We start from the raw sequence: 14,416 nt of genomic DNA, 5'->3' as shown, positions 1-14,416 counted from the left end.
GTCACAAGCGGACCTGAGGATACGGTAGAAACCATATCGAAAAGAAAGTGTGTCTCCCGAACAACTCATGATGAACAACAATATTAAGCAAACCGTTAGTTAAATGTTAAGATAACCAATTTCCTTGAGTGTATTATACCAACATTTATATCTTAGAACATCCTTCTTAAACGCTAATCTTCGCATAGAACATCCGCCTTCTCACAGCATTAATGCATCGTTAGGGCTTGGCGGCACTCGTGAGAAGATTTATAGTCTATTTGTGGCTTTGGATCTTGATTGGTTTTATAAAAACTACCGGGATCTTGATGAACCCCTGCATTGTCATCCTTGAAGTACCCCAGCATGCATGCATGGGCTCCACCCGTTTTTTCCAAAGTCGCTTTCTTGGAGGCGTTCCGCCTATTCTTCCATACCACACCGATCGAGCATCCTGCTTGATTCGTGGCCTTTTTCTAGCTTCCGGGCCGTGCAGGTGGCATGCACGCCCCTCGCGCGAATTTCACTGTTCCCTCCCAAGCCTCCGACAAGTGTAACCTTATCCACGGACTAGATTAAAAAGTCCCTTTTAACCCCTAGGTAAAGAAACAGAACGGACTTTTCCTTAAAAGACTAAAAATGACTTTTTTAAAAGGATTTTTTTCTTTAGTCCTTAGAATTAAAAAAAAATCAGGTCCTTGAAAAGAAACACCACCTGAGCATTCTTCCAATCCAACCCTGTAAAAAAACTTGAGCAGGCGGGCAGCCCGAAGCGGATGCTCCTGCCGCTTGCCGCTGCCGGCTGCAGAATCCCGAGACGGGATGATGGGCCACCACCTGGACGAAAAAGGGACGCACCGATTATAATACGCCCTGGAAACCGCGTGGGCACGGGCGCCCCGCGCGAAACAAACTCCGCCGAGACGAGCGCATCATCATCATCATCCCACCACCTCCATCGTCAAACGCACGACACGGGACGGGACGGGACGAGAGCGCGCGCGCCAGGCCACCGCTCTGCCAAGCCGGCCAGGAACATGGGCACCACGAACGAGCTGATGCACCGCCACGTCCAGGCTGCCGTGCCGCCGCTGCCCACGCCCGGCAGGGGCATGGCGCCGGGGCAGGGGCAGGGCGGCAGGCAGCGGGCGGGGCTCCCGCCGACGCCGCCCTCGGGGGCCGGCTCCCACTCCCTGCACGTCGCGGACGCGTGCATGCGGATGCAGGACGACTCGGCGCCGCGCAAGGCGCACCGCCGGTCTCGCAGCGACGTCCCATTCGGCTACTTCCCGCCGCCGTCCCCCAAGACGGAGTCCGGCTGGGGGCTCCCCGGCGGCGGCGCCGTAGGCGGCGACGAGCTGTTCAACGCGTTCATGAGCATGGAGGGCATGGACGGGCTGAACAGCTCCGACGGGGACAGCCGCGGGAGCAGCATGCCTCCCGCGAACGGCGCCGACAGCAGCGAGAACGAGTCGGAGGACTACGGCGGCGTCGAGAGCCAGGTCTTCCTCTGGGGCGAGGCCGGCAAGAAGAGGAATGCCGACGGGGAGCCGACGGCGGCCGCGGCGGCCCGGCACGCGCGGAGCCTGTCCATGGACAGCCTCATGGGGAAGCTCAGCTTCTCGGCCAACGGCGGGGAACCCAGCAAGTTCAGCCTGGAGTTCGGCAGCGGCGAGTTCACCCCGGCCGAGATGAAGCGGATCATGGCCGACGAGAAGCTCGCCGAGATGGCCCTCGCAGACCCAAAGCGCGTCAAGAGGTAGGCCCCCGTCACAGCTAGTCACAATGCATATCAATGCGCTACTGCTACCACCGAGCTGGACTGACATGTTGCGCCGGCCCTTGGCAGGGTGCTCGCCAACAGGCAATCGGCGGCGCGGTCCAAGGAGCGGCGGATGCGGTACATCGCCGAGCTGGAGCACAAGGTGCAGATCCTGCAGACGGAGGCCACCACTCTCTCCGCGCAGCTGACTCACCTACAGGTACGTCCACCACCACCACCCATCCGTGCGCGCACTATGCAGGCATTTTTCCTACAGCAATCGGTCACTCGATCATCCACAGTTCTCGTTGGGCTAAAATTTTCTTCATCTTCTTCCTCCTCTTTGTTGCAGCGCGATTCGTCGGGGCTGGCCACGCACAACAACGAGCTCAAGTTCCGGCTGCAGGCCATGGAGCAGCAGGCGCAGCTGCGCGACGGTGAGCAACCATCGAATTCCCGCATTCTCGCACATACAAATTTCAGAGTTTGTGTTGTCGGTCGTGGGGCGCGCACCGGCGTGGTGCATTTGCCAGTTAGTCCTTACCATGTACTCCACGACGCGACACTGATACCATTAGCAAGGCTTCCAAGAATCGCATGTCGTTAATATTTTTCTAACCATCAAGGGTTTGTCCTCTGACGAAGCTGTTAGTTGCCGGCATGTAGCCGGACGAAATTTATAATGCGTTTTGTTGGAATGACCGGACTACGAGGCGACTCCGTCAGACGCCGGATCCGTTTCTTGGGCTCTTGTTTTTCCACCATACAAGAATATTTAACTATGTTAATAAATCCAAGAGGGCTCCCTCGCCTTAGTTCATGTCACGATGTTGACGGGCACTAACCATGTCACAAGAGGCCGGCAGTCTTAAGATAACACAAGTGGCGCGATCACCTTACACGATTAATTCTGATCACATTGCCAGTGATCTGCTTTGTTAATTGAACATGCCACATTTGTAGGAGTGCTATATTTTTAGCAACCAGCTTATCCTGAACGTCTCCCTTTTCTCTCTGAGCAGCGTTGAACGAGGCGCTCACCGGCGAGGTCCAGCGCCTGAAGCAGTCGGCGACGTCGGAGCGCGGCGGCGACGCGGCCTCGTCCGGCGGCCTGGCGCAGCAAATGCAGCTCCGCTGCCAGAACCAGATGCTAGAGATGCACAAGCAGCAGCAGATACCCTTCTACCAGCTGGAGCAGCCGGAGCAGACTCGCGAGTCCAACTGATGGTTTCAGGAGGGAGGGAGAACACACTCAAGTTCTAGTCCATTTAGATGATCTGAACGATTTTACATTTCCTAACACATTTGTTTTGGACGTTGATATCGTCTATTGCTGTTTGTGCCTGTCCGGGGAAAAGAAACCGGCAGTGTATTGTTTTTTCTGAATGTTTTCTTTAGTCCCTTTACCGAACACACATTGTGGCTGGAATTAAAATGCCAGAACTAAATTCATTTGTAGTATATATCAATCTGTATTGACTACTGAGTAATGTGTGTGGCTTCATGGTGTGCCAAGCCTTTCAGATTTTATTTTGATGGAAAAGCCTTTGTTCAAAATCTTAGTTGATGTTCTACTCCAGAAATCTTCTATAACAATATGCTCCTTAGTTTTAAAGAGCCCACATTTAATTAAGGTATTCAATTGGAATTTGATCATTTTCTTTTAACCGGCTCAACAATTTCTTAAAGTTTTATCATTCAATTCTTTTATACAATACAATGTGCTTTATTTTTTATTTTTTAAGGCTTCATAATTGATTGAGATCTTCAATTTAGAATTGAATCACCCGATTTTGATCCGGCCAATAATTTCTCAAGGAAGTCTCCCATTCAATCCTTTTAATTCCCTATTCATCAATTTTGAATGTCGCTAATCCAGTTGAGTTATTCAATTTTGAATTTGGTTTAAATTTTTGACTCGACTAATGATTTTGCAAATCAATCAGATCCAACCGGCTTATAAAACCATCAATCGTGCAACCATGTGATATAGTAGTAACAATATAATATATACAACCACCGGCGCTAAATTTCATCACATAAATATATGTTGGTTAGTGGATAACATAAAACCACACCACAAAGGCCCATCACATCACCACTCTATAAATAAAATAAAAATCACTATATCATCTCTCCTAGCCGTCAAACTAAATATTCCATCAGTTTCAAAATATGAGGGGTATTAGTTCCTTGGAAAGTCAATTTTCTCTAACTTTGACCAAGGTGAGATCAAAAAAGTATTAAAATCTACAATGTTAAAAAAAATGAAAGTTCATTTTATGATGAATCTGATGATATCAACTTGATATTATAAAGTTTGATATTTTTTTTTATAAATTTGATCAACTTAAAAGTTTGACTTCTCGTAACAGTAGTATAACTTATATTTTGAAACAGAGCAAGTAATTCTTTTAAGAAATCTAACAACACCAACGACGCAGCGCAACGCGTCCAACCCTTCTAGCATGCAATTAACCAAGCATGAGCAATGGTACGGGAGTGGTGAGCCGTCCCCACAACATGATCCAACTCCGGGGATGGAATCAACGACAGAGGCAGCAATGTGTGGGTGTTTTTTCCGTTATTTTATTTTGTTATCGATTTCAGCATTATCCTGTTTTTTCTGGGTAGTTTTTGCCTGTTTTAGTGTTTTTTCCGTTATTTTTTAATAGAGACACAAGAAACGCCTGACTTTGAATTAATAAAACCCACTGACTAGACAAAGCAGTGAGATAGATTTAAGTGTGCATAAATGGTGAGGCCGGAATGAAATGGGAGAAAGGTTTAAACACCTCATGGCCAACCAAAAGAGCACACATGCTCAACAACACAAAGGTTGAAAAAAGTGGTAGGCTTAAGGGAGGCGGTTGGCCTTCGCCTAGTGCCTAGGTGTTGCTTAAGCGTCCTAGTCGCGGCCTAGACGGTAATACAATTTCTACTATTGGGATGTTTGTGTGGTTATTATATGTGTGGTATCTTGATTCATGTGATATACATACGTTAACTACCACCTACTATCATTGCAAGATGGCTCGTTTGGCATATTAGTACAATATGGCTTGATTTCTCTCTTGGGAAGATAACTTCTTGCTTGTCCTGCCCAGACTTTCGATTATGCCATAGGCGAGGCGTTTGACCATCGCCTAGCACCTCCTAGGCACCACCTATTCCAATAGAGGGAACAAGAAAAACATGACTCTACGACTCGGCTTGGGATTGCCGCCCAACGACTTGGATGTTTCGAATCCTATTTATTGTCATCTTCATTGCTTCAATGTCCTATTATTTCCCCAATGTGTCCATTACTACATGATATATGACATTTACGGATGCAATTATCCAGGTGCCATGAGGGGGGGGGGGTTGTCACCTCCATAGTGTTTTTGTTTCTAGTTTGGTATGATAGTCGACATGGTGTGAACTTTCAAGATAGTCAATGAGTAAATTAGACACATGAGTTTGTACGTCATACCTAGCACCACAACACAATCATATCTGATAAAGAGATAAATCCATACATTGACTTCCCTTTTACACATACATAGTAGTGTTGCAGTCGCCTCATCTTCAAAATAAATTAGGATTCCACCGCCTCCCATCGCCCTGCCTCGTCTTTGGTGGATCTCTACCCTTGATGGCGGGGGGCTCCGTTTTTAGAAGTTTCTTTGAGTATTGATAGGGTTTGTGTCCTGTTCACGAAGATGGGGCGACGATGGATCCCTGAAGATGGAATAAGGTTTTTTCCCTCTAGCCCCATCTTAGTGCTGCATCCAGCATCATCGGTGGGCGTGTGAAGGTGTGTCTCCATCGGATTTGTCTTTCATGGATTTGCTCATATCTGGTCGTAGTTCATCTACGTTCGTGTGTCTTCAGATTGAATTATTTTGATATATGTTACTCTTTATCGACGTAGGTTGTTGTTTGATACGTCCATTTAGCATCATGATTTCCTATTGATATTTGTGTTATTCTTGATCACTATTCCACTTTATGATACATTATGCATTTCCTCTTTGAATTTACAAGGTACACCATGAAGAGGGAAATTGCCGGAAACTGGAATTCTCGGCCTGAAAACCAAGAAAAAGGGTTAAAATTTAGTGGACTCCAAATGACCTGAAACTTCATGGAGCATTGTTGTAGAATATATGTGAATTTATGGAGCAAAGATACACCAGAGGGACGGACACCTCTTGGTGCCAAGCCAAAAGGGCACGCCCACCCCGTGGGTGTGACGTGATGGCTTGGGACCACCTCCGAGGTGCCCTGGTCTCCCTCTTGTGCTATAAGATGGATTTTTACCTAGAAAAAATAAGAAGATATTTTCAGGACGAAGCGCCGCCGTCTCGAGGAGGAAACCTAGGCAGAGGCACTTCTGCTCTCGGGCAGAGTGATTCTGCTTGGGAAACTTCCCTCCGGGAGGGGGAAATCAAAACCATCATTATCACCAACGCTTCCTCCTTCGTGGGAGGACCAATATTCATCAACATATTCACCAACACCATCTCCTCTCAAATCCAATTTATCTCTTGTATCCAATGTTTGTCTCAAAACCTTAGATTGGCATCTTTGGGTTACTAGTACCATTGATTACATCTTGTAGTTGATGCTACTTGGTTTATTTGGTGGAATATAATATGTTCAGATCCTTATTCATAATTATTACACCTCTGTTCTTGAACATGGTGATGATTTATGAGTAGTTACTTTTGTTCCCGAGGACATGAGAGAAGTATTGTTATAAGTAATCATGTGAAGTTGGTATTTGTTCGATATTTTGATGATATGTATGTTGTTGCTTCTCTTAGTGGTGTCGTGTGAATGTTGACTACATGTTAGTTCACCATGTTATGAGCCTAAAGGAGGGAATTATGGAGTAATAAGTAGATGATGGGTTGCTAGAGTGACAAAATCTTAAACCCTAGTTTATGCGCTATTTCATAAGGAGCAAATTTGGATCCACACGTTTCATGCCATGGTTAGATTTATCTTAATTCTTCTTTCATAGTTGCAAATGCTTGCGAGAGGGGGTAATCATAAGTTAGTTTATTGTTCAAGTAAGAACAACACCTTAGAACCGGTCCACCCACATATCAAATAATCAAAGTAAGGAACGCAAATCGACTCAACATGATGAATATGACTAGACGGAAATTCCCATGTGTCCCCGGGAGCGCTTTGCTTCATATAAGAGTACTTTTAGGCTCGTCCTTTTCTACAAAAAGGATCGGGCTATGTTGCTGCACACTTGCTACTATTGTTACTTGTCGCTTGTTGTGAACTATCTTACTACAAAACTATCTATCATTGTTACTCACAACACTTGCAGAGAATACCTTACTGTAAACCGCTTATTATTTCCTTCTGCTCCTCGTTGGGTTCGACAATCTTACTTATCGAAAGGACTACGATTGATCCCTTATACTTGTGGGTCATCAATACTATTTTCTGGCGCAGTTGCTAGGGAGTGAAGCGCCTTTGGTAAGGAAACATTTTCGGTACGTGATGAAATTAACCGTTGCTTGTTACTATGGATAGTAATGCTTTGAAGGGCGCGTTTGGGGTATCTTCACACCGAACATAAGTGGAAAAAGTCACCCTTCAACCTACTGAACTTTCTGAAAATATTTATTAAGAGATTCCTTCAGGTATGTTAGAGAAACTGCTAGCTAATCCTTATCAGGAGACGGTATAACTCATCCTGATTACCACTTGATATATGTAGATGAGTTTTCTGGATTCTTTAACCTTGCAGGTTTATCGGAGGATAAAGTCAAGAAGAAGGTTTTCCCTTTATCTTTGGAGGGAAAAGCATTGATGTGGTATATGCTATTCGATGATATTTGATCGTGGGACTAGAATCGCTTGGAGCTGGAATTTCATGAGAAGTTTTATCCTATGCATCTAGTTCACCGTGATTGGAACTATATATATAATTTATGGTCCCGAGAAGGAGAAAGCATCGCTCAAGCTTGGGGTAGGCTTAAATATATGATGCACACTTGCCCCAACCATGAGCTCTCAAGATAAATGATTATACAAAACTTTTATTCTCGGCTTTCTCATGATGATGAGTTAATACTCGATTCTTCTTCCACTCCCTCTTACACGAAGAGAACTATTGAATTCAAATATGATCTTCTAGAAAGAATTAGACGCAAACCTGAATATTGGGAACTCGACAAAGGTAAATAATCACGTATAAAGCTTGAATTTGATTGTGTTAAATCTTTTTTGGAAACTGATACTTTTCATAAGTTTGGCAATAAATATGGACTTGAATGTGAGATAGTAGCTTCTTTCTGTGATTTATTTGCTACTCATGTTGATTTCTCTAAGGAGAAGTGGGTTAATTTTAATCCACCTATTGAAAAAAATCACGATTTTAGGCTTGAACAAATGCGGAATAAAACAAACATTTATTAGTCAAGCACAAAACCTAAAACAACTAGGCTCACCTATGTGCACCAACACCTTATGCTAAGCAATATAAACAAGTAAGTGATAGCTAGATATATAACATGAAACAATATCGCTATCGCAAAGTAAAGTGCATAAGTAAAGGGCTCGGGGTAAGAGACAACCGAGGCACACGGAGACAACGATGTATCCCAAAGTTCACACCCTTGCGATTGCTAATCTCCGTTTGGAACGGTCTGGAGGCACAATGCTCCCCAAGAAGCCACTAGGGCCACCGTAATCTCCTCACGCCCTCGCACAATGCAAGATGCCGTGATTCCACTAAGGGACCCTTGAGGGTGGTCATCGAACCCGTAGAAAGAAGGTTGGGGCAATCTCGACAACTTAATTGGAGGCTCCCAATAGCACGACAAAGCTTCACCACAATGGATTGTGGCTCCGAGGTGACATCAAATGCTCGGGGCAATCTCCACAACCTAATTGGAGACCCTGACGCTTGCTCGGATCTTTACACCACAATGATTGAGCTCCGAGGCACCACCAACTGTCTAGGGCACCAAAGCACCCAAGAGGAACAAGCTCTAGGGTACCAAGCACCATGGAGAACTCAAACCGATGCAACTAATGCAATGGCAAGAACACACAAAGTGGTCAAGTCCCTCAAACTCAAATCCCTCCACAACAACAAAAGCTATGGAGAAATATGAGAGGATGAACAAGGATCTCACAAAGAACTCCAAGATCTAAATCCAAGGGGTTCCCCTCACATAGAGGAGAAAGTGATTGGTGGAAATGTGGATCTAGATCTTATCTCTATTTTCCCTCAAGAACTAGTAAGAATCATTGGAGGGATTGGGAGTTAGCAAGATCGAAGAAGGTCAACAATGGGGGAACAACACGAGCTCAAGTGATAGGGAACCATTGGGGAAGAAGACTGTAACGACTAAGATGTGGTCCTTTCCGATCTGGGGATCGAGGCCCCGAATTGGAAAGGAGTGCATCTAAGCGTCTTGTAAGCAAGGTATCACAACACATACATAATAATAACAGATAGACAATCAGGGGTTCAATTGCCTTCTCATAAATATATCAGAGTACATCACGCATACAATCAAAGTAGTTCCGCTACGGACTACAAAACAAGGGAAATGGCTATGCTACCCTGCCTGCTGGCCCACGATCACGACCACGCCTCAATCTTCTGGATAGTTCACGTACAGGTGGTCGGTCTCCTCGTCGTACTGCCACGCCAGCTGCGTGCCGTCGGGATCACCTGTCTCTGGGGTACCTGAACCTGTTGGTGTTGTGAAGGAATCTGTGAGCCACGGGGACTCAGCAATCTATGACCTCGGTGCCAGAACTATTCAAGCTATTAGGTTGGATAGGGTAGAGTGTTTAAGGTTGCAGCATCCTAAGCTTGATTTGGTGGCTAACTTACATAGAACATTTATGAAGGTGGTCTATACTAGCAGTCGAGAATACTTGATCACTAAGTGATCCTGAACACCTACCTACGTCAATCATAACCCCACCGTGTTCCCGATCGAAGAGAGATCTTGAAGGGGACAGTCACGGTTACGCACACAGTTGGCAATTTTATTAGCTTATGTTTAAGTTATCTATAATCGGATGTTAACAAAATATTCCAAGTTGCCACGTAACCGCGGGCACGGCTTTACGAAAGATTAAACCCTGCAGGGGTGCTCCAACTAGTCCATCACAAACGTACACGGGCCGCAAAGTAATCCTCTATCACGAATCTTGTGATCTCGTCGGATTCCTTAGAGGAAAACCTCAACTCTGGGGAGAACCAAAGCTTCACCGGGATTCCTATACGCAAGATATATCGCTAAGGTAAGACAAGACTAGCAGGACCTCCCGACGTGTCGATGACCCTGATAAGAGCCGCGTATCTCAGTCTCAGGACACGCCAGATAAGCGAAGCGTACAGTGGCCAGAGAAATCTCCCGAGTTGCCCTGGGATGGCCCCGCATCGTGCTCTAGTTTGGACCAACACTCATGAGGAGCACTGGCCCGAGTTGTTGATTAAATTCCTCGGGTAGGCCATTCCATATGCACATTATTAAGTGATTAGCAAATTAACACCAGTGTTGGGTCCTGCCGGACAAGCCTTAGCACTACGCGATTTATCGAGGGGGTCCCCATAACAACCCCGAACGTGTTAGGAGCGATCAATATGGAATCAAACACCGGTAGCCGGTAACTATGGCGGCAATAACGGAACAAAGCACCCGGCAAAATGCTAGGCCTTCCGTTATTTACCAAGTATATAGGTGCATTAATTAAACAACAGAATTTACGATAATGATATCAAGCTCATGTTATCACATGAGGCAAATCACCTGCATCTAGCAACACTAACATTAGTAGCTGAGAAAAGCCTACTTAGCCATTCAAGTTTGCTAGGAAGGAATCAGTGTTTAGTTTCATGGCATATCAAGAGGAAAATATTTCAGTGGTAGGCAGCGACCATATGACAAGGAAACGTAATCTAGCATAACAAGTCTAGATATGGAATCAAGGTCATATCATCTTGCTTGTGATATCCTCAGCTTGGAATGGTTCTTGTTCGTCCTGCACGTACTCTCCCGAATCCACATACTCGTTCTCCGATCCCGGTGCTACCCAACATAAGAATAACATCCAATGCACAACAACACCTCAATATGAACAATCACATGATGCATGAGATGAATATGAGCATGCATCACTATTTGTATCACTAGCACAAGCATAAGGAGTAAAAACATGTTCCTGGACAGAACTGCATCCTAAGCTATTTGGACATGCATGAGAATTACATGATCAGATGCACCTCGTGAAAACGATGCAAAACCATATAAAGAACATTACAATCGGAGCTACGGATCAACGGGAATCAACGAAACAAGATATGAAGCCCTACGTAACAAAATCATCACCACACACTCAAATGGCACAAATCTGGTATTTCCAGGTTTCCAAGACATAAAACAAACCATCATGGATGGGGTGGAGCAAAGGAGAACACCACATCACCAACTAAGCACTCACAAACATCAAAATGACAAAACTACACAATCTTCCATAAACTGCATCATAGCACTTTGTGAGCTACATGCAAAGCACCTACAACCACCCAAACATGACAAATAATATATGTGGCTATAGCTATCCAAGAATATTACAAGCACAAGCAAGAATCACACAAAAAGGAATTAAACACAGAAAGTTACAAGGCTGCAAACTTGCCCAAAAATAACAGTTTTCAGGGACTTAGTGAAAATTCCAGATTCTCACTTTCTGTCTATGCTCCGAAGCATTTCGACAGCAGCCAAAACAATATCTACAGGACTCCAAGTGACATGAAATTTTGCAGGGAGATAGACAAACATAACAGGTCCAACTTTCCAGCTGAAAGCTAAGGCTATATCACAACACATTGACCTGCACAACAACAGGAGAGGAAAATATAAACAGATTCTCAGACTTAGTGAAAATCTCAGATTTTCACTAATCTGGAATTTTAGCCACATGCCTACTTTGAGTGGGCATAACTTGCACATATGGAATCCTAATCATGATATGAAACCAACATGAGGTAGAGGGGGTCACCCTCTACTAGCACAACCAAGAAGCAAACCTTTGTGCTCAACAAATCACATGGAACCAAGCTCTAAACATAGAAGAAAATGATAATATGTCATCTCCAAAAAATGTTCCAATGGAAAAACTAAGTTCACCAATGGATTCTTTGGGAGATTCTACCCCAAAAACATATATAATACCTATGCACTTGCTTGGAACAAAAGAGCTCAAACTAGGAAAGGAAATCCACATGGAATAATACATATAGTGAATAGTGCATCATCACATGTGCTATTCACTATATCACACCTACATAAGCATGCACATGATCACAATATCAATGGGGGTACATGAGAGGTAGTCCTCATGACTATGTGCTTTGGCACGTCACCACACCATTACAAGCAACAAGCCCTTCATAAAGATATCACCTATACATGAAATCTACACACACTAGGTATGTGGGAATCCCCCCCACACACATCACCAAATTATATTCACTAGTGCATCAACTCATCCCCAAGAGGATGAGCTGCTCACACACACACAACTCTAGGTATGTTCAAAGCCACAAGGTGCACACACACATCAACTACCCAACATATTCTAACATGTAAGCAAGACCAACCACACAACCTACACCAAAGTATCTACAAGTTAGCTAGTTCACCAAGCACCACATACTCTTTAGAACTTAACAAAAAAAAACTACAACAGCTGATGATCAAACCAGCCCTAAACTATCAAGCCAAAACAGGAAATAAAGCAAAGGAAGCACAAGAAAAATAAAAGGGTAGATCTGGGTTTCGAACCCAAGACCCCCTAGACATACTCTGCTACTCTTGTCACCCTGCTGTTGCCACTGTATTCGACAGAGAAGGGGGGGCTTACAGAGATGTCCCTCTGCTGTAGCTAAACTACTGGCAACACAGGAAAATAAATCAAAAAAGGGGTTGCACCACCGGGGACTCGATCCCTGCACCTCTCGGTGACTCACAGGACTCCCAACCACTGCGTTACGTTGCGACTACTAGCAGAACAAGGAACTGAACCCAAGAAACTTGGCCCAAGCACCTCGTGCTCTGCCTGGCACGCAGAGGTGCGCCGGCGACAGGGAGTTCGCCGTGGCCGGCCTGCTGCCACTGCTGCGCTACGAGTGGCAACACCAAACGGTTGCTAATCTACTGCTACGCCACGAGACCGCTACGGCAACTACACATCACAAGCACCTACACTAGTTCCCTGCACACACATCAACTACAAGGAACTGTCGCTTCTTCCATGAACAGAGAAGCGCACGACTACTCTACTGCTCGGGACAGATACTTTGCTGGGATTCCTACCGCCGATCTGCTCGAGGGAGAGGGAAGGAAGGCGACCGCTCACCTAGGGGAAGGAGGAAGGGCGCCGATCGGAGGAGAAGTCGCTGGAGGGCAAGAAGATCGACGATGAAGAAGCCCCTGACGTAGAACCGAAGCAGGGGAAGAAGAGCTTCGTGGCCGCGGCATTGGCGAGGAGCAAGCCGTCGGTGAGGACGCTCCTCGACCTCACCGAGGACAAAAATGGGGCACGGGCACCATCCCCGTGCCCCTGGACATCCCCGCCGGCGCTTCTCGACGGAGACGGCGGGGTAGACGGCGGCGGGGCTGCTCTGTCTCTCTTTGCTAACTCGTACAGAGATTTACCAGGAAGAGGGAGGAGAGATGGGGAAAGGAGAGAGGTGGCGGGGGCGGCTGAGGAAGAAGAGGGAACCCTAGGAGAGGGAGGCACGGACGCCGAGATTATATAGGGGTCCCCTCGACGTTAGTGCCTCACGGCGCTTGCGCGTGCTCTCTCTGGTGTTTGACGGGAAAGCAGAGAGGGGGGGGGGGGAGACGGCGTCAGTGAGGAAGTAGGACGTCGCATGGGCTGGTGAACTGCGAAGGGGTATGGGCCTGGGAGATAATGGGCTATGGTAGCGCCAGGAGAGAAGGAGGGAAACCTGAGGCCCTTTCGAATATAAAAACAACAACACATGCAACTAAAATCCTAGGAAAAACTATGGGCATAAAAATAGAGATAAAATATCCCTGGGCATAAGGGAATTATGCCCCAAATAAATAAAATACCAAAATGACTATTTGGGCAACTAGAAATAATTGCCAATCAGATTTAATTAAATCTGAAATAAAGGAAAACCCCAAACAAAATAGGTTTTAAAAACCCCTCTCCTACATGCGCACACTCCAACTAAAATGCACTAAAGGTGTAACGTTTTTAAAACAGCATAGGAGCAAGTAGGTTAAGAACTTGGGAATAAAAGAGATAAAAGGTTTGAAACTAACAAGGGGGTTTGAAAATAATGCCAAGCACCACACCCCACTACTTCACACCACATCATCACATGTGCATCAACACATGAATTCACAAGTTCACAAAATCACACCTAGCAAGATCACATGCAATCACAACATGACATAGAATGAAACCTCATGCATGCAAACAAGGGAGACAATAAGAGTCACATGAAATCATAGAAACAATATGACACTCTCAAATCCATGACAAGGTGGACCCACACGAGATAGGTTCCAAATATGGCAATTACACACTTGGGGCATTACAAACTCTCCCACACTACAAAGAAGATCTCGTCCTCGAGATCTAAGACTGAAAGAAATCTGG

At 45.5% G+C, this 14,416-nt stretch overlaps 1 protein-coding gene across 1 annotated transcript; it reads left to right on the top strand.

Moving 5' to 3' along the window:
• Positions 1 to 860: 860 nt before the first annotated feature.
• Positions 861 to 3,275, top strand: LOC123410755 (bZIP transcription factor 29-like). Its single transcript, XM_045103699.1, has 4 exons — positions 861 to 1,738; positions 1,829 to 1,961; positions 2,094 to 2,178; positions 2,764 to 3,275. Exons 1-4 carry the CDS (start codon positions 1,017 to 1,019, stop codon positions 2,964 to 2,966), a joined length of 1,143 nt encoding a protein of 380 aa, XP_044959634.1. The 5' UTR covers positions 861 to 1,016; the 3' UTR covers positions 2,967 to 3,275.
• The last annotated feature ends 11,141 nt before the right edge of the window (positions 3,276 to 14,416 follow it).

This window comes from Hordeum vulgare, chromosome 1H, assembly GCF_904849725.1.
Source record: "Hordeum vulgare subsp. vulgare chromosome 1H, MorexV3_pseudomolecules_assembly, whole genome shotgun sequence".
Lineage (NCBI taxonomy): Eukaryota > Viridiplantae > Streptophyta > Magnoliopsida > Poales > Poaceae > Hordeum > Hordeum vulgare.
Note: the sequence above shows the minus strand (reverse complement) of the source record. Positions and strands in the feature narration are given on the sequence as shown.